Source organism: Crassostrea angulata, chromosome 3 (assembly GCF_025612915.1).
Source record: "Crassostrea angulata isolate pt1a10 chromosome 3, ASM2561291v2, whole genome shotgun sequence".
Lineage (NCBI taxonomy): Eukaryota > Metazoa > Mollusca > Bivalvia > Ostreida > Ostreidae > Magallana > Magallana angulata.
This window is the reverse complement of record NC_069113.1, coordinates 19,457,568-19,479,751: the sequence shown is the minus strand read 5'-3', so window position 1 is coordinate 19,479,751 and position 22,184 is coordinate 19,457,568. Positions and strand designations below refer to the sequence as shown.

The 22,184-nt window shown below is 32.5% G+C and overlaps 1 protein-coding gene across 1 annotated transcript; it reads left to right on the top strand.

Annotated features, from left to right (window-relative positions):
• The first annotated feature begins 1,349 nt into the window (after positions 1–1,349).
• Positions 1,350–21,783, top strand: LOC128177517 (uncharacterized). The gene is made up of 11 exons (XM_052844244.1): positions 1,350–1,459; positions 1,827–1,967; positions 2,061–2,203; positions 2,523–2,619; positions 3,081–3,251; positions 3,462–3,598; positions 20,320–20,452; positions 20,560–20,699; positions 21,014–21,110; positions 21,199–21,369; positions 21,533–21,783. Exons 1-11 carry the CDS (start codon positions 1,387–1,389, stop codon positions 21,781–21,783), a joined length of 1,554 nt encoding a protein of 517 aa, XP_052700204.1. The 5' UTR covers positions 1,350–1,386.
• Positions 21,784–22,184: the final 401 nt, after the last annotated feature.

Genomic DNA, 22,184 nt, shown 5'->3' with positions numbered 1-22,184 from the left:
AAAAAATATAAATAACTCACGTTTAATTTATTAGACACAGAATAAGCAATGATATATAGTGAGGCAGGCATTTATTACCATCATTGATACATTTTGTACAAGATTGAAACATTTCAAAATAAGGACGCAGAGTTTTTTTTAAACCACCATGCAGTCACTAGTTTGGTCCTTTTGATTTTATTTATTATCAAAATTTTATATATGATATTACATAAATAGTGTCTGTTTGGGAGAGTATATAACAGTTGAACTTGACACCTCCGAGAAAACCATTGTCAATTAACCGATACGAAGCCATGTTAATTTTGTATTACATTTTTAATATTTAAACATGAAATCAAAAAGTACTTATCATTCGGATCATACCATCTACGGGATCGTACAGAAAATTAATTGCTTGAGAGAGATGATAACATTCTACATATATTTATATAGCATGTTTCTTATGCATTAACATTGCTGACAACGTATTCACGGTCGTATGAAATCTATGATTTGTTTAAAACGAAAGATCGAATTATTACAAATTTTTACCAAAAATTTATTTTATTTCTGTTAATTGGTATATGCATACATGTGTTAAAGAAAGAAGATTGAAAATAAGCAAAACAGACTAATCCTGCAAATATACTAGTAAAAGATTTGAAATTAAATATGTATTGATCTTTTGCAAGTGACTTTTTTTTAAAATAAAAGTTTCTTCCCATTTGGTTAAAATAATGTAATTTAAGTTTTCAAAAATGTAATATATAGATAAAATGCATTAAAGTTACAAAGTTAAATCTTCTGAATAACACTAACGATATGCAATCAAACATGTGCTGAAGGATTTCTTTCATATATTTGAAAACTCAAAGTAAAGTGAAATATCTTTTTAAAAAATCGGGTAGTTTCGAGTTTGCATGACTGCGCAGCTTTTTATTTTTATGCAGTGTTTGGTGCGAAGTTATCAATTTGGAATAATGCTATTATTCAAAAAATTAAAATAATCCATAACAATTGAAATTAATATTTTGCCAAACTTAATTTTACACCCCCCCCCCCCGTGAAAAAAGAACAAAAGAAGAAGACGTTAATCAAACAAAAATAACCAATGATAAAGCAACAATATACCGTTTTTTCACGATTTATGCACTTAGTTAGAAAAAAAAAATTAAAACAAGAACACGAAAAAAAAAATACCAGTCGATAATTCGGTATCGTCATTACAAGGTACAAGATATTCCATTTCAATTTAATCACACAAAAAACCAGTCAATAATTTGATATCATTTTCAAATATACAAGATATTCCATTTCATTATAATTACATACTTCAAGAAAATATCAATACACAACAGTATATAAAGCAGACTATTGAGTGTTGTTGGTCGACAACAATTCACAATGTGGACACTGGTTGTTATCACGATGGTTGTGTTGGGTGTTGATGCCAAGGGAATCAAACTTTACCTCTCAGGTACTTAACGATTAAATTATCTTCAGCTTACATTTTTCCGTTCTTTAAATATAGATCTTAAATATGCAAACGTGTCTAATTTAACTTACTCTAGTTTATTGAATATTGATATTTTTACACTCAGCTCTAGCTATATTTTTGAAAATTAATATCTTATTTTCTGCACCTAAACTATGCGACGATATATAGAATCAAGAAGAGCTAGACATCAACAAATGTTTTCGCTGTGTAATTTTAGAGGACGAAGAAATAAAGTTACATATCTGAAACTGCATACATTCATAAATTACCTATCATAGATCAGACTGAGTCACACATTTAATTGTCGACATGAAATAAGATCCATGTAATCTTGGTACATTTGCAGATGAGATGAAGTCCATGTTAGAGAAATCTGACTGGGACCACCAAGACACAGCTCTGTCCATTCACGGTCCAATGACTCTAGATATCCAATCCAGCTTTAAACTGAAGAAGGGACATGTCTTCCTAAACATGCTAAAATCACGTACGTACAACTTATAAAAATATATATATATCTAAAAAAGATAACCAAGTCTCTAATTTTCAATTTAAATTTTGTTTTATTAAAATGTCCAAGGAGTCAACAGAAAATACAGGGACTGTGCTGACATAAAGAAACACAGACCGTCGAGTAGAGACGGGGTGTACACAATTTACCCAACCCCGGGGACAAACAAGACAGTGTTCTGTGACATGACCACTGACGGTGGGGGATGGACGGTGAGTAGTCAGTTAACTGTGGGTAAACTTGAATGACTCAGAATGCTAATAATTTAAACTTATTTACCTACTCGGTCCTTGCAAAATTCTTTGATTGGTATTTTTTCTAGCTGTAAATATAAATATTCATTGCGAGAATTTTGCAGATATAAAAAAAAAATCCAAAAAAAATCGATAATTACTTTTTTAACCAATTTTCTAAATGTTTAGTGATATCTACAGATAATAAAGAAAAATTCCAAACGTTCATATTATGATTTATTATATATGAACTCACTATGCAAATAATTCTACCACATAAAAATCTTTGTGCTGGTAGGTAATTCAAAGGAGAATAGATGGGAAAACAGACTTCTACAGAAAATGGAAAGATTACAAAAACGGGTTTGGTCACGCCGATCATGAGTATTGGTTGGGTAGGTCATTATATAAATAGTGCCTGTTAGGGAGGGTAAGAGTTGAAATTGACACCCCGAGAAAACCATTGTCAACCGACGCGAAGGCGGTTGACAATGGTTTTCTCGGGGTGTCAATTTCAACTCTTACCCTCCCAAACAGGCACTATTTATTTTATTATACTGAATGTCTTAATTTCAAAGATAATTTTACTGCTTTTTTATTGGAATGACGTGAATTCTGTTGCGAACCGTACGCGCATAGTTTACGCGCATGTAACAATTCGTTGTGTTACCCATTGCCAAGTGTGTTGCTAACGCTGAGGGTAATAGAACGGGTTATCAACTGCGTTTTAACCAATCAGATTTCAGTGTTTAACATGAAAGTATAATAAAGCAAATATATCTTCAAAGTTTTTTTTTACATTATACATGATAGAACCGATAAATACAGTGTGATTTTAAAATTTTTGTATTTGCAGGAAATGACGCTATTCATGCATTGACAAACAAAAAGAAACAAATTCTGAGAATTGACCTGGTGAAATTTTCTGGAGAGAGAGCTCATGCAGTTTATTCGTCATTTTTTGTTAATGACGAGGCTAACAAGTACAAACTGGCGCTAGGGAGTTTTAACGGAACCAAGGGATTGGGTATGTTTAAGATAAACTGGTTGTTAACAATAAACCATAGAATTAATATAAGGCTACTTGTTGGTGCACATAAATATTGAACGTGCGTATTCTGGTAATAAAAAAGTACAGTAAAACACGCTTATAACAAAGTGCCAGGGACGGACAATTTTACTTTTGTGTATGTTATAATGTATCAAATTGTTTAGAACATTTTTATTTCAAATTAAGGCGATAGTTTGACGGTCCGTAGCAACAACATGTACTTCAGCACTAAAGATAAAGATAATGACAAATGGGATGGCAACTGTGCAGTAAGCTATACAACTGCGGGATGGTTCAAAGCTTGTTTTCATGCCAATCTGAATGGACAGTACCAAAAAAACTCACGTAAGGATTCAACGGAATTATCTTGGTACGACTGGGGATCCACATGGAGATCGCTGAAGTCGGCTAAAATGATGATACGACCAATGTAAACAATTGAACGTTTGAATAATTAAAATATACAAATCTCTTTTCAGTTTAGTTTTTCTTTCATTGATTGTAAAAAGTTTCTTATTTCTGAGGAAAAAAGAAAATATTATTAACCAATAGGGAACATTTCAGTAAAAGAGTAGCAATTTTAACAAATACAAATACCGAGGTACTTCAAATACTGAAAACAAAAACAAATACTTTATTCACACTGCTGACGAAAATTACCTACAAATCTTTATCATCTTCGAAATGATGTTTTAAAAAACTAAATAACTTCGACGGCAATAATTGAATTGCGTGTGGTCTGACTTCTTTTAATGAAGATAAGATATTTCTAGCTACTTTATTTTGTCAAACAATCGAGCTTGAACCCATCATTTGAAGCCCTCTGTTAGACTTCCATTGGTTTTCTAGTCATGGACCAACTAAACTGATAATGTTAAAATTATAGCAAAATTCTTACTATTTAAGAAGGCTCGAAAGTCGTGCCATTTTTAGATTTAATCTCCTTCAAAAGAAGAGCTCTACATTAAGGTATAAGGCAATCAAATTTTAAAGCTAAAATATTTGGACTTTTTCTTTATTAAATGTTCGTTTATGGCCAAAAATATCATATCCATTGTCAAAATTTAGAACATTTCTGATGGTTAGTTTATTGACTACCAACCCTCCTTAATCGATAGCTCTCGCATCTATTATCAACCATGATAATCGGATGCCATTCTTACATGTAATGAACTATAAGGAAAATGCACAGATATAAATATTTTTCTTGTGTTCCCCTTAAAGGGGCATGGTCACGATTTGATCAAAAATTATTTTTCCGATTTTAATACTTACAATGCCTCAGAAAGGCATTTTTTATAGTAAACCGAAATTTGAGTGTTATCTTTTGAGTTATAAGCGAGTTACATACCTTGAAATTCTTCTCTATGTAAACAAAGCGTTTGTTTACATTTCGAACGTTGAAGTAAAACGAATCTGTTAAACGTTAGGAACTGTTTATCTATGCTTAAAATAAGTAAAAAGATAGAGAACAAAGCTGGAAACAGAATTTTTACTGGTATATTGAACCTTTGTAAACAAAAACAGGGCACGAGCATTGTTTACTTGACAAAGAATTGTGAGCCCTGAATTTTGCTTATAACTCCACGAAAGACTCTTAAATTTTATTTGATCATTAGAAATGCATTTCCAAAGCATAGAAAATGATGAAAACATCAAAATAGAATTTGACCAAAATCGTGACCATGCCCCTTTAAATTGGAGGTATGCTTTAAAATACTTAATTAAATTCTTAGCATCTGAAAAAATAACACTTTTGAAAGCGGAACGTTTTCCATAGAAAATCGAGTGTTACTAAAACGCTGAATGGAACGGAAACGGAAATTTATCAAGATAAATTTTCGAATAGAGTATATACTAGACAGAAACAATGTTCGTTGTACAAGTTGTTCATATTTGACGAAATTTTATGAATAGTTGGTTGTTTTGTTTGTAAAATATTCTTTTGAATTTTTTAAAAATATTATAACAATGCATTTAGCTTTGTGATGCACAGAACGGAAATATAAACTAGACACGATCTCCTTGCGAGCAACGAGGAGGTCTTCCGTCCGCTGAATACGGAAGACCCTAATTATAAAAAACTGTTTTTGTCTAAATCTTAATTAAAGAGTGTTTTTCAACTTGTACTATAGTCCAACACCCTTTTATGTTGAATATTTTAGTTAGAAAATTAGATAAAAAAAGGAGAGAAAGAACAAATCTTGGCTCCGGCGAGATTAGAACACACAGCCTTAGCAGGTGTCTCAAAACATGGCTGACGCGAAATAATTCCCGAATTTGTCTTTGAATTTTGGAAGTTTCCGCCCGGGAGAGGAGCTGAGTTTTTGTATGAGATGAAAAACAACGTGTAAGATGTCTGACTATTCAGGTTTGGTAACAGTGTGAGGTCATTTGAAATATTGATGCGTGTTTGTGTCTGGAGGGGGGTGGGGGGTGAAAAGACCCGAGCTTGATTTTCGTCTTAAATAAATCGAAAATAGAATTTTGAGGTGTGGATCTCAGATTCGGTTAACAACAATTAGGGGAAGTCCTAAAACAATGACTGATGCATTTTACCCATGTATTTCAGTGTTGAGAATGTTTTTTCGTGTCGTTTACTATTATGTTTGACTGTTTTATTTCAGCAGGATTGATAAAATCTTTATAAATGTAGAAATAACGAAATCAGTAACACGTAAATTTATTCGGTAAAAATTTGATGACAGTAATTTCCACAGTTGTAACATTCATAAGTAGTTCACACGCTATCGTAGATACAGACTAAACGGAAAACAAGAAATATACATGCAACAGAAATATTACGCGGCTGCTTACATCCCTTGTACTGTGTAAATTTTAAGTCCCCGTACAGGCTATACTCGCGGTTTGATCTCAGGAATTTCTTCTTAATTGTTCAATCCACTGCATATTTCACAGACAATAAGAATGGGGTCCGAGGTACATTTACACAAAATTTCATTAGGATTGAGTAAGGGGCTCGGGAGTTAGAATTTTTTTCTACAGTACATGTCAAGCACGCCAATCGAAACTCGAATTCCCAAAAATTCATATCTCTCTTAAAAATGAACGAATAGGTCTGGTCATTAGTACAGTAATCTAGACTTGAACTAGGTTGAAAATAAAGGTTCAAGATGACAGATCCAGTAAAATCAGGCCAGGAAAATTAAATGCTTTTGTGAATAGGAAGGGGCGGGGGGGGGGGGGGTCGGTGCGTGTACTGTTTAAATTTAATTTCCAGGTATAGGCAATAAGCGCCGTTTAATTTCAGGAATTTTGTCTTAATTGTTCAATCCGCTGCATATTTCACAGACAATAAGAATGGGGTCCGAGGTTCATTTTCACAAATTTTCATTAGGATTGAGTGAAGGGCTTGGGAGTTAGAATTTTTTTTATAGTACATGTCAAACACGACAATTGAAATTCAAATGCCAAAAACTTCATAACCCTGTTATTAATGAACGAATTGGTCTGGTAATTAGTACAGTAATCTAGAATGGTAATTAGTTAAAATTAAAGGCCCAAGATCAAAGATCAAGTAAAATCGGGCCAAAAAAACTAAATGATTTCATGAATTGGGAGGGGAGGTCGGTCGTTGACAGCTATATTAAACGTAGAATATTAAATTCTAAATATCACATATTACACAATTTCTAAATAAAATACATATGTTAGAACAATATATAAGCGTTGTTTGAAAGATGTAACTATTGATTTTTTTACATCTATTTATTCTTAGGCTCAAACACTCATAAACGGGTGGTCAGTTTTTAAACCTTGTCGCAGTCACCCGTTCGTTTGTATAGTTACGTGTATAAACTTCGGAGGCTTTTCTTAATCCCGACAGGCAACATATTTGTATCAGTATATAGACATGGACAAAAAAGGAAAAAGTACACCATCTTTAATAAAAATGACTTTTTAGCGTTGACTTCCTATCAGTAAGAAGACAATCATTTAACAATGAATTTCAAATTATTTGAATCCATAGACATTAGCCCGTAATTAGATATAAAATATGTATAATTTTTTGGACGCCAATGTACATTTAGCCTCTATCCAATTTACTCCACGTTACCTGTACTAGTTCTTATTCAAATGCTAAAACATTTGTACTTGAGAGAGAGAGAGAGAGAGAGAGAGAGAGAGAGAGAGAGAGAGAGAGAGAGAGAGAGAGAGAGAGATTACATAGCGTTTTATAATGTTCAGGAAATCAATATATAAGCAACCTATGTCAATAAACGCATGTATACATCCATGTGTGTATCTATATATGGGATTAAATACTAAGCAGTCCTCCTTTTTAAGCCGAGTAGAATTACGTGGGTGCATTGCTAAATGTTGTGTGCATCCAGTCATTGAGATGGCGGCATTTCTTTGATGCCGGCAAAGCGACCCAGCGAACTATAATGCGGTCGAACTGTAGGGGCACTTCGGCGGCATGTCTTTGATGTCGGCGATGCGACGAGCGTCGTAATTTAGAGAGCTGCTGACAGAGAAGAGCTCTATATTTGTACTAAAAAAAGCCGCTATTTTTTTTTTATTTATGACAAAAATAAAACGGAAAACATTCAAATCCATCATTTTAAAGATAAACCCATTAATCAAAACACAAATGAGAGAGAAAAAAGATTCGGCACTCAGGGACTGAACCGGGGTCGCCTGGGCACAAGTCCACCACTCTAACGACTGAGCTACGCGGACCCTCGCTTCAGAACTTTGGAATCCAAAATCTCAAGAATGCATGGATTGATTTTAAAACGAATTTCATATTCTGAAGTTTTGAGAGCGTCTCTATCGAATGAAAAAATAAAAAAAATTCAAATCCAAAAAATTAAAAAAATTAAGGTTTTTCATTTCCTTCCAGTGACGACCGGAAGTGACGGCGGACGTTCGGATATGCGAAGGGCACTGCGGCCGTTCACTTTCTACCTTTTCTGAAAATTTGAAAGTCCTATCTTGAATACTTTTTGAGAAAAATTGTGAACAAGCAAAAACATAAAATCTTTAATATCTCGGTACCGGAAGTGACGACCAAAAAAATCTCGTGTAATTTTCTTACAAATTTTGTCCTGAATAAGATTTGAAAGTTTCACGAAAATCGGCTGAAGCGTTTTTGAAAAAACGTGACAGAAAAAAAAAAAAAAATAATAATAACTAGACACGATCTCGTTGCGAGCAACGAGGAGGTCTTCCGTCCGATTTTTAGAAGAGGAAATGACCTTGCCTTTTATCTTCATCAACGAAACATATCAGGAAATGCAGATGTGATCTAAAAGTGCGATGGATGAAGGATTATACACCCCGTTGGATCCCTTATTTAAAGAACCAGCCCCATATATTTCATATTAAATAACAAGTCTTTTGACCTAATAACAGGTCTAATGACCTGTAATAATCAAAGTACTGAAAGTACTGACACGAGTTGATGCTACAGGAATCAGACATTCATTGCCCCTTTTCTGCTCTCAACAACCAGAATTTGAAATAAATCATTAATAAAGTATACAGGAATCTTATTATCATAGGCCATAACATATCAAAGATGAAAAATAATGAATCGTGAAATATCATAGAGGGATATTCGGCCATCTTGTACATTTGAGGGTCAAAAACTGACTAAAACAGTTTTCATGAAAAAAAAAAAAGGCAATAGATATAAGTTCGCAAAAACAGAACAACACCTTTTTAAAAGCTGCATGGCCCGATTTTATATCAAATGTTGTGTACGCTTTTAAAAGGATGGTTATGCTAAGTATGTGTATAATAACAGACATTGCTGTAGTTTTCCCTGTCAATTAAGCCATATTTCAATAAAAAAAATTATGACTTTTTTTTAACAAAACAAACGTCATAAAAAGAGTATCGCGTTACTTCACCTCATATTAAAATTCGCCCTGAAGTCGAGGAGGGTATGATTGTATTACGACTTTGACATCAAGTGTAAATGTGAGTAATGTTCTGGCAAAACAAAAATAAACCTGCGTACAGTTTGTTCACTATTATTTCTGAAGTTTGTTTTGTTTACAATCGATGCATTTTGTTTTGTTTTGTCAGGTTTTTTTTTGTATGCTCATAAAAAATCATTTTTATTTACTTTGAATATTTCTAACTTTGAAGAAGACCGATTCTGCTGGTGTAAATACTAAATAGGTGCGGGTTTATAACTCTCTAAGATATTTGCTTTGTATGGAAAATTAGACCATGCAGCTTTGAACAGGTGCATGACAGTTTGTATTGTTATGACGATCGACACAACTAATGTTAAGTTCATTCAATCGGCCACATTTAACTCACGTTATATATCTTTCTCATAATTAAAAATATATACCCTCTATACCGGTACCTTATTATTACGTAGAAAGTATATATTTTTTATTATGAAAAAATGTATAACGTCTCTGCCCATGATGAATCTGTATCTACTTCACTAAGAGCAAATCGTCAATATGATCAAATGATGGTCTCTTCTTCTGTCATTTCTCAAGTTATTATACTTCCTTTCAGAACCTTGTTCCATTTAAATAATTTACATTAAATTTCAAACCGTTTTTACAAAACTATACAGGCACAATATTTTAAAGGGTTTTATAAATCACATGCACGTGACATTTTAAACTTTTCTCTTTAGAATTCTTGTATTATAGTACAAGGATTTTTATTCATTTAAAGAGAAGTTTTTAAAAACGTCAGGTTCCTGTGTTATATTTAAACAATAAAATGCTTTCTTTGGTGATTCATGGGGGATATGAAGGTGGCGACATTGCAGAAAAAATACATAATCCGCGTTAGCGGGCTATATAATTTTTTTCTGCAATGATCGTTACTTTCATAACCCGCATGAATCATCAAAGAAGCATTTTATTGTTTATATAAAATATCTTTAATGATTAGGGTCAATTTGTAATATTTACATTTTAGTGTCTTTAATATGTCTGTGTAAATTTACATCTTTCTTTTAACAAATTAATAAATTGATTGTAAAAAGTAAGTAAAATTCACTAAATTACTGTTAATGTACATCATTACGTTAGCTAAAAGAAACACCAAAATCGTCTCCAATGGGAATTTGAGTCTGTCATCATCATGAAATCTTATATTCCGCGCAGTCCGTGATCTTTTTTTTTAAGTCGCTGTATTATGTTTCGACCAATCGATAAACGGGGCGTTTTGATTTCAGTTCTGGCTGTTTCTATCATATAGCATTTAAAGTTAGTCTACACTGATATATAAATATAATATACTTAGTATAAAATTCAAATCATTGCATCAGAAAACAAAATGACAAGATTCTACTCATGTCCAAAATGCACACCATTAACTATACAAGCTGCTATTCTATAGATAAAGTAAAATAGATTGCCCCTGTTTATCAAACCAATTTGTAAAAAAAAATCATGTTTAAGGTACTATTTCTTAATCAACGCTGCTCAAAACTATAAATCGCCACACAATATAAACTACCACGCTAGTCTATTTTTAATCTATGACGTACATGTACATAAACAGGCGCGCAGTTTTCCCGATGTGCATGTTGCAGGGCCACACTGACCTTCAACTCAACGAAAGATAAAATCACATAGACACCCCCCCCTCCCCCGCTCTTGATTATTTTCAATTCTTTTGCTTCACCTCTTTGTTTTGTCACACTTAAATGATTTCACGTTTGATAAATTGTAAGTTATGAAAAGCATTCATGTTCCTGAATTTCAACTCTTGTGTGGGAAAACGTTCAACATTCACCACTGAGCTGAGCTAATTTGCATAAAGGCGATTACAGCGCGGATATCACTGAAGTTTCATTTCCATGCATATACGTCAAATTTAATTATAGCGATATTTTCATCAGTCAATAAAAATGTTCTTGGTTATGAAGAAACATACTTGGTATCTTTTATACAATTTATTGATGGCAACAATAATGTATCCTTAGTATATGAAATGTGTCAGAAGATTTTTCTTGAACCTACATTCTTGTGCGGATTGATATCAATTAACAAAAAGAAAATCATGATTTTCTGTTGATTAAAATACGTTGAAAACAAATTTTACTTCCGATAAACGAAGTCATTCTTTCATCATTCATATCATTACATTTTGATAATTGATATATTAGTTTGGCCATCAATACGAAAATGTGATTTAACCCAGTGATGGGAAACCCCTTTGGAGTGACTATACTGAGTTGATATACATCAACTCGTAAAAAGAAACCGAAGAAAAAAAGAGGGTCTGCCTTTGTAAACGAAAGACCCTAATAACATTAAGAATAGAAGGGTCTTAAGCGGAAGACCCTAATAATAAAAGACTGATTTTGTCTAAATCTTAATTGAAGAGTGTTTTTCAACTTGTACCACAGTCTAACAACCCTTTTATGTTGAATATTTTAGATAGAAAATTAAATAAAAAGGAGAGAAAGAAATAGAGAGAAAGAACAAATCTTGGCTCCGGCGAGATTAGAACACACAGCCTTTGCAGGTGTCTCAAAACATGGCTGACGCGAAATAATTCCCGAATTTGTCTTTGAATTTGGGGCGTTTCCGCCCGGGAGAGGAGCTGAGTTTTTGTATGAGATGAAAAACAACGTGTAAGATGTCTGACTATTCAGGTTTGGTAACAGTGCAAGGTCATTTGAAATATTTATGCGTGTTTGTGTCTGCACCCCTGCGAATGTGTTCGGAATGTTTTCTTTATCGTTGCTAAGTAAGTAATAAATCCAGAGGTGCTCGAATGAAACTTCACGAGACTTCACCGATATTTGTTCACTTCCTGTGAAATTTCGAGCGGAAGTATAAGTGTTCGGATAATATTCTCAAAATACGTAAGTACTGGTCGTTTTTCATATCACATCCTACTATGATTTATGTTAAAACAGGAAAAGCTTTCAAGATGTATGTCTTATTTTACCATCTAGCAGTTATTTATATTTTTTTTTTTTTTTTTTTTAAACCTTTTATTGTCCCATCACTTAATATAAAGCAATATATTTGGTGCCAGGGTTGGGGCCCTGGGATCACCAAGTACTAAGTTACATACAGTTATATATAAATATATAAACTTGTACACTTTCGTGAGAGGTTTTTCTCTTTAACATTTATACATCATTCATCCAAACACATGCATATGAAAATATGTAGACAACTATAATTTTACGTTAATCTTGCTTTTGCAATAGATAATTGTATTACATCATCTGTAACTGCATAAAAAATAATGATCCTTTTTCTTAAAACATTATCAGGTTCCATCGCTTGTTAAAACTTTCCATGTCACCATTTTTTTTATAAATATGTTTCTCACAGTGAAAGTAATAAACAATTTCCTCTTTAACCCTTTCAAATGAGGGTTTACAATTCTTGCTCCTACTTCTATAAATATGTTTTTTAATTATGCATATTATTAAATTAAATATATTGTAATACTTATAGTATTTTCCTAACAAAACATCAACTTTGTTTAGAGATATATCTATTCCAAACTGTTCTTTGAACCAAATCAATGCATTTTCCCAAATATTTTCAACAAATTCACATTCCCAGAAAAGATGACACAGTGTTTCTGGATATATCTTACAAAAACTACATAAATTTGTATTGGTAATGCCAATTTTACATAAGAATGTATTCGTTGCTAAGATTCTATGTATAATTCTATAATTGAACCATCTTAATTGTATATCATTGGTTATCTTAAAAAACAAAATATTTTGTTTTTTCCACCAAGAGTTGTCAACATTTAAGTTTAAAATATTTTCCCATTTGATTTCACTTTTTGGCTTTCTGTACTTCTGATTAATAAAAACATCATAGAAATCTCTACCACCTTGTTTGCTTTTTGTAATCAATTGTAAGAATTTTGGGAAAAAAGGTTGACTTCTTTGGATATTATCATAGTCATAATTCAAATGTAATTTTCTAATACAATCAATTACTCCAAAAAATAATGTAAATGGTGTTTTTAAATCGAATTTTGTACAAAATTCATGATATCCTAGCAAGGTTCCGTCCGTATTGTAAAAATCAAAAACAAACTGAATACCCTTTTTTAACCATGATCTATAACAGACACTTTTGCTGTTTATACATATATCTTGATTATACCATACTGGACTTAAAACAGATGTCAGATTATCAATGCATAGCCTTAAGTCTGATAAAGCTGAGAAAACATCAATCCAAAAAGCATTCTTGACATCTTTCTTAAACTTTCTATAAAAATCTACACCATATATAGCTAGATAACTTATATCTGGAATTAAATCCTTTATTAAATGCTTCCATTGTGAACTACAGGAATTATCAAAATATCTGCGAATCCATGTGATTTTTAAACTTTTACAAAAAGAGTCAAGACATGTCATTCTCATGCCGCTGTATTCATAACTTTGGCATATAATGTTTTTAGCTACCCTTGCTGTTTTGTTATTCCATATATAATTAAACAATAAGTTCTCAATTTCTTAGAGTTTTTCTTTAGGTGGGCTTGGTAGCGTCATCAATAAATGACTGAATTTGGGTATAAGCAAAGTCTTTACTACTGTTATGCGGCCTGCAGTAGTTAAAATCCTTCTTGACCATGATGATATTAATTTCTTAACTAATTCAATTTTTGGCAAAAAATTTAAATCAAACATAGTATTTGTATCTAAGTCTATGCAATATGTAACACCTAAGACTGTAAATGGTTCCTGTGACCACATTAGGTTTTTGTATTTTTCATATAAATTATTGCCAGTATAAGCAGTAGATCCAATCTTTATACATTGTGTTTTATCATAGTTTGGTTTCAATCCAGAAAATTTGGAATACTGGTTGACTAAAGATAAAGTTGACCTGATGGAGTCCTCTGACCCATCCATGAATAAGACAGTATCATCAGCATATTGTAATAATTTGTATTCCTTATCTTCAATAACAATTCCCTTAATTAGATTATTATTTCTAATCATTATACCCATTATTTCTGCGCAAAGTAAGAACAAGTATGGTGAAATTGGGTCCCCTTGTCTACAACCTCGTCCCATATGAAAAAAATCAGAAAAAATACCATTTTGAATAACACATAATTTAGGCTCTTTAAACAAAATCTTTATCCACTTTATAAAATTTTCACCAAAATTAAAAAAATGCAATACTTTGTAAATAAATTTCCAAGAGATAGAATCAAATGCTTTTTCAAAATCGACCAGAAGAATAAGACCAGGATTATTATATTCCTTACAATAGTGCATAATGTCATACAATAATCTAGAGTTTTCTCCTATGTATCTACCAGCAAGAAAGCCCTTTTGATTTTCGTGAATTATTTTCGTTAAAGTTGGTTTCATTCGATTCGCCAAGACACTAGAGAGCAGTTTATATGTAATATTCAGTAAGGTGATTGGTCGCCAGTTTTTTAGAGATTCCCTTGGCTTATTGCCTTTTGGGAGAATAGATATAATTCCTAGCTTTTGATTATAAGATAACTGTCCCATTTCATAACTATAATTAAAAGATTTGAGAATATAAGAATCAATATCCCTCCAAAAGAGTTTAAAAAATTCTGCAGTAAAGCCATCTGTTCCAGGTGTTTTGTCATTCTTAAAGCAGTTATTTATATTAAACGATAATATTCAGAACAGAGTTATCGTTCGTGTTCAAACACGTGTAGAGTGGTTGAAAATATAACCATTGGGTTGCTTAATAAAATCATAGCCATGTTTGATGCTTGTGGTGTGCAATTCCATGTTTTAAAAAAAAATAGTGGGTGTCTGTTTTGCATTAAAACTTAGTATATCGAGCCATTTTCAAGGAACATTCTGCATAAAATGGTATAGTCTGTTTCACTATTGATGTTATTACTAGGTCAGGCGCGGATCAAAAATTAATCCTCAGGAGGGATCTCTTTTAAACATGTTAGTTGTTGCAACAGCAAACAAAAACTAATTTTTGTATAGTCACATTTATTTCTAGAACACATTTTATTCACCAAGTAATGAAGATAAAGTTTAAAATCAATAAACCTCTAGATTTTATATTTGACTACCTATATTAAGAACCTAGATACATGTACTGTGAAATAGACTTTTTACACGAGGTTCGATTTTTACTGCGAAACTGAAAGGGTAAAATAAAACCACGTGGTCTAAAATTTGAATGACAATAACATTCGCAGGGGTGTCTGGAGGGGGGGGGGGGGGAAGGGGGGGGGGTGAAAAAACCTGAGCTTGATTTTCGTCGTAAATAAATCGAAAAAAGAATTTTGAGGTGTGGATCTCGGATTCGGTCATTACATGTAGTACAGTAATCTATAATTGAACTAGGTTGAAAATAAAGGTTCAAGATGAAAGATCCAGTAAAATCAGGCCAGAAAAACTAAATGATTTTCTGAATAGGAGGGGGGGGGGGGGGGGTCGGTGCGTGTACTGTGTAAATTTAATTTTCCGGAATAGGCAATAAGCGCCGTTTAATCTCAGGAATTTCGACTTGATTGTTCAATCCGCTGCATATTGGCAGACAATAAGAATGGTGTCCGAGGTTCATTTTCACGAATTTTCATTAGGATTGAGTGAAGGGCTTGGGAGTTATGATTTTTTTTGACAGTACATGTCAATCACGACAATTGAAACTCAAATGCCAAAAACTTCATAACTCTGTTAATAATGAACGAATTGGTCTGGTAATTAGTACAGTAATCTAGAATGGTAAGTAGTTGAAGTTAAAGGCCCAAGATCAAAGATCAAGGAAAATCGGGCCAGAAAAACTAAATGATTTTATGAATGGGAGGGGGGGGGGGTCGGTCGGTGACTTCTATATTAAACGTAGACTATTAAATTCTAAATATCACAAATTACACAATTTCTAAACAATATACATATGTTAGAACAATGTATAAGCGTTTTTTGAAAGATGTAACTATTGATTTTTTTTTTACATCTATTTATTCTTTGGCTCAAACACTCATAAACGGGTGGTCAGTTTTCAAACCTTGTCGCAGTCACCCGTTCGTTTGTATAGTTACGTGGATAAACTTTTGAGGTTTTTCTTAATCCCAGACAGGCAACAGATTTGTATCAGTATATAGACATGCACAAAAAAGGAAAAAGTCCACCATCTTTAATTTTAGCGTTGACTTCCAATCAGTATGAAGACAATCATTAAGCAATGAATTTCAAATTATTTGAATCCATAGACTTGAAATAAATACATGTATACTTTTTGGACGCCAATGTACATTTAGCCTCTGTCCAATTTACTGCATGTTACCTGTACAAGTACTTTAGAGAGAGAGAGAGAGAGAGAGAGAGAGAGAGAGAGAGAGAGAGAGAGAGAGAGAGAGAGAGAGAGAGAGAGAGAGATTTTCTAGTTTTTTATAGTGTTTAGGGAATCAGTATATCAGCAACGAATGTCAATAAACGCATGCATACATGCAAGCGTGTATCTATATATGTGAACAAATACTAATCAGTCCTCCTTTTAAGGTCATGTAGAATAACGTTGGTGCATTGCTAAATGTTGTGTGCATACAGTCATTGAGATGGCGGCATTTCTTTGATGCCGGCAAAGCGACCCAGTGAACTCTAATGCGGTCGTACTGCAGGGGCGCTTCGGCGGCATGTCTTTGATGGCGGCGATGCGAACTGCTGACAAAAACGAGCTCTATATTTGTACTAAAAAAGCTGTTATTATTTTTATTTATGATAAAAATAAAACGGAAAACAATAAAAACCATCATTTTAAAGGTAAAATCGTTAAACAAAAGAAAATTAGGGAAGAACAAATAATCGGCACTCGGGGATGGAACCCGGGTCGCCTGGGCACAAGTCCAACACTCTATCGACTGAGCTACGCGGACTCTCGCTTCAGAACTTTTGAACTCAAAATCTCGGGAATGCCTGGATCGATTTTAACACGAATTTCATATTCTGAAGTGTTTTAAGCGTCTCTATCGAATAAAAACATAAATAAAATTCAAATCTAAAAATTTGAAAAATTAAGGTTTTTCATTTCCTTCCGGTGACGACCGGAAGTGACGGCGGACGTTCGGATATGCGAAGGGCACTGCGGCCGTTCACTCTCTACCTTCTCTGAAAATTTGAAGTTTCTATCGTAAATACTTTTTGAGAAAAATCGTGAACAAGCAAAAACGTAAAATCTTTAATATCTCGGTACCGGAAGTGACGATCAAAAAAAGCTCGTGTACTTTTCTTACAAATTTTGTCATGAATAAGATCTAAAAATTTCATGAAAATTGGCTGAAGCATTTTTGAGAAAACGTGACAGAAAAAAAAAACAATAAAAATAATAGTGAAAAAGAAACAAAGCAATAACAATAAGGTCTTCCGTTGGAAACGGAAGACCTTAATAATAGAGGAAAAGAAACAAAGCAAAAACAATAAGGTCTTCCGTTTCCAACGGAAGACCTTAATAAACATACTACATGCATTATATTGTGATCATTATGTAGTCTGTTTGACTTGAAATAAACTATTTAAACAAGTGATAAAGATTTGCAACTCATTTATCGCGAGCAAATTGTATATGCATATTTATGTTAAAGATATGGGAATAAATAAAAACAAGAGGCCCTTTGGCCTCATTGCTCACCTGAATTATAGCCATGATAAAGCAGCTTAATGCAGTCAAAATACAAAATACCTGGACAATGTAGTTTAATACGAGTAGATACTGTATAAATTAAAAACCATTTCCCTCCTGGATTTTTTTATGTTTATTACATGTATCACTAGACCCTTTTCTAATAGGATGATTTTTATAGGCATAGCACATGTTGAGCATTGCAGTTCTCAAAAAGGTCCTAAACAATTGTTTATATATGGGATATAAACCTTCATCAAACTCTGAACGTTACATAAAGATCTTTAAAAAATTTCCCTATATATTCCGATATACCTTTTTGCCCCCCCCCCTCCACGTTGTGACCCCATCCTACCCCCGTACACTTCTTTGGTTCTTAATTACTTGGATAGGTTAGTAGAATATTGAGAGCCCTTGGTTGAGCGGTTGTCAACTTTTTGAAACTTTACGTCCATTATAAACAAAATAATGTTATTGTCACAACGTAAATAAAAATGAATATATTATAAAGATAATTTAAAAATACCCAATAACTCACGTGTGTTTGAATTAAACTTCTCGATAAATTATTTATTAAAATAGTTCATAAAACTTCTGGTTTTTCATATTTTCATGTGACTATTATAGTAACATGCAATTGCTATACATACATACATCATTGCATGATTTTAAAAAGATAAACTTGAGATAATCATCAAAAGGATCAATTTTTGTACAAACAGTTAATCAAATAATTATAATAAATTGATATTTAGCACATATATCTAAATGCAAGTTTTGTTCAAAACTGTGAAATAAAAAGAGGCCTGAGATGCTATAAAAATAAATTATCAGAGGCAAGGCAAAATACGTACTGTACACGAATTATTGCTAAAATTGAGCGATTTTTAAATTGTAGTCCATCAAAAAAGAGTATTTTAACCAAATAGGGTTAACGTTGTACTTAACGTCCTGTGTAACTACGAAAAGATTAACAAGGGTTGTTGTCAAAGACTTTGTTGGCTCCAAAAAATAAGCGGTCTTTGCATCTTTTTACGTGTGTGTGTTGAAGAAAAATTACCTCGAGAAAAAATATTCTTCACTGTTTTGTGTTTATGACGTAACAGTATGATAATGAGTCCAATAGTTCCTTTCATACCTTTTATGGAAAGGACAAATGACAGATATTCACAAAATATATTACAGGATGTTTTTAAACCATTTTAACTTACTTACATTGGCAGTACGAATGCACCTGTGTTCAGCCGTTCGTTTGTAAACTTTTTTACGTCTAGTTTGTGCAAGTTAATTTTAATTAAAATTACAAGAAAGTTTCCTACCCTGCATACATGATCGAAGATTTCTTATTGAACAATACAATTATTCGTCAAACCTTATATAACCATAAAATACCTGGTATATTATCTTAAACGTAAAATACTAGGATATTATCTTAAACGATGATAGATTATTAAACAATTCAAATGTACGGAACCCCGTTGGTGACACATGTTTTATCTGATGGACGCCAATTTAACTAAGTATCTGTCCAAGAATTAAACGGACAGTTATTTATCAAGCTTTATATAATTTAAAACATGTAAATAAGAATAAGGATATAACTTTTTAAAAACCAGTTAATAAATTGGTATCATCAGATATTTTAAATAGCTTTACTCACTCCAATTTAAAAGAGAGAAAGAAAAAAATGGACAAAAAATTCTTAAGCGAACAGTTATTTATCATGTTTTATATAATTTATAACATGTAAATAAGAATAAGGATATAATAAAAACAGTCAATAATTTGGTATCATTTTCAAATGTACAAGATATTCCATTTCATTATAATTACATACTTTAAGAATACATCAATACATAACAGTATATAAAGCAGACTGTTGACTGTTTTTGGTCGACAGCAATTCACAATGTGGACACTGGTTGTTATCACGATGGTCATGTGGGGTGTTGATGCCAAGGGAATCAAACTTCACCTGTCAGGTATTAAACCTGTAGATTGTCTTCAGTTGACAATTTCCATTACTTAATGCTGATCTTAAATATGCAAAAATGTTTATTAAATAAAGCCCATCCCTAGCTAATTGAGAGTTGATATTTTATTTAATGATTATCAACTCTGTGGCAGTTATATCTACTTTATATAAGCTCGTCATAAACCAATTTTTGTAAAGTTATTTTAATGATATTGCTATGCAGTTAATTTAAATAACGGACAGGTTAAAGGCCAACTATCAATTTGGATATATCATTTTGATATTACTTTTCATCTATACCTTCTATTATTTCCTCTACTTTTCAATATGAGTGACCTTTACGACACAAAGTTAGTCCGTAATAGTCATGCCACATGTATAATGATAATGGAGATAACTTACATAGGCGAGTTTGCCTGTTGTTCAATCCATATTCACTTATATACTTAATTATATGTATATTTTTTTATAAAATAAACATGCTACATTTGCAGATGAGATGAAGTCCATGTTAGAGAAATCTGACTGGGACCACAAGGACACAACATTGTCCATTCACGGTCCAATGACTCTAGTTATCCTATCCAGCTTCAAACTGAAGAAGGGAGAAGTCTTCCTTAAAATCACGTACAATCATTTTCAAAAAAGGAAAGAAATTAAGTGAGAATTAGATTATCATAAAAATTTTATTCTCCAGTTTTCTTTTAAATTTTCATCTATTGAAACGTTTAAGGAGTCAGCAGACACAAGGACTGTGCACATATTAAGAAACACAGGCCGTTAAGTAGAGATGGAGTGTACACAATTTACCCAACCCCGGGAACAAACAAGACAGTGTTCTGTGACATGTCCACTGATGGAGAGGGATGGACGGTGAGTATTCAGTAAAACATGGGACAAAATTAGATGAATCAGAGCCAATAATTTTGGACTCGTTTATTCTTAAATGATACTTTTTCTACTGTAAAATTAATGTTTTGTTTCTGCACGATAATTTTGCAGAAATAAACTATAAAATAAAACTGACACGGTATTTTTGTGAAATATTGTTTAAATAACTAATCTAGAAATCGTAAAAAATTGCAAAAGTAACAATTTTTAAATTTAAAAAACCCCGCAACAATACATAAATAATTCCACCACATCTCGATTTTGACTGTATTTCATTAAAATCGTTGTACTGGTAGGTTATACAAAGGAGAATTGACGGGAAAACAAACTTCTTCAGAAACTGGAAAGATTACAAAAAAGGGTTTGGTCACGCTGAACAGGAGTACTGGTTGGGTAGGTACAACTAGATGTACCGCTCTCATATACATGTCTTATAAATGAATAGTACGGTGTAATGATTATGAATGTTTTGTTGTTATAGGAAATGACGCCATTCATGAATTAACAAAAGATAAGAAACAAATTCTAAGAATTGACTTGGTGAAATTTTCAAAAGAAAGAGCCAACGCAATATATTCGTCTTTTTTCGTTGGTAACGAGGCTAACAAGTACAAACTGACTCTTGGAAGTTTCAACGGAACTAAAGGTTTAGGTATGTTGAATGTAAATGCTTGTTCATTATAAATCATAAAAATGAAATTATACGACTTGCTGTTGCACATTATCGGGAGTTAACGTATAAAACTGAACGTGCTGATACATGTATTAATTTTAAACAACTTAACGTTCAGCAGCACATTTTCTTTCAAATTCAGGTGATAGTTTGGGCAAGGTTAGCAACAACATCTACTTCAGTACTATAGATAATGATAATGACAACAAAAAAGGCAACTGTGCAGAGGACTACAAAACTGCAGGATGGTTCAACAATTGTTTTCATGCCAATCTGAATGGGCCGATCCTAAAAGACTCGCCGAATGATGCAAAGAATTTATGCTGGTTCGACTGGGGATCCTCCTCGTGGAGATCGCTGAAGTCGGCTAAAATGATGATACGACCAATGTAAACAATGAAAAACATTGCATTAAAACAAAAAAATCTGTTCAGTGTTTGTCTTATGTTAATTCTTAATGATACACAATTTATAAGAAAAAGAAGATATTACCAACCACGTTCATAATCGGATAACATTATGTAAATGAAATGAATTTTATTCAGAAATATGCACAAAGATAAAAAAAATTTCGTGTTTGTCCATTGATTGTTTGTATGGTTTGAATGCCTTTTAAATTCTTTGCATCTCAAAAATAACGACAGTTCTGAAAACGGAACATATTCTATAGAAAATCGGGCAATTACCAAACTTTGTTGTGACAAAGTTGAATCATTTTTATAGTTTTTCACGAGATGACTTCCTTAATTACTCGTTAGTTTTTGTTATTTTAAATGATTAATAATAATTAAAAA

What these genes read in the sequence shown, in the direction of transcription:
- LOC128177517 (XM_052844244.1), top strand. Translation starts at nt 1,387, where the DNA reads ATGTGGACACTGGTTGTTATCACGATGGTTGTGTTGGGTGTTGATGCC. An exon ending in CGATCATGAGTATTGGTTGG is followed by an intron (nt 2,620 to 3,080) that starts GTAGGTCATTAT and finishes TTGTATTTGCAG; the next exon opens with GAAATGACGCTATTCATGCA. An exon ending in AGAAGTCTTCCTTAAAATCA is followed by an intron (nt 20,453 to 20,559) that starts CGTACAATCATT and finishes GAAACGTTTAAG; the next exon opens with GAGTCAGCAGACACAAGGAC.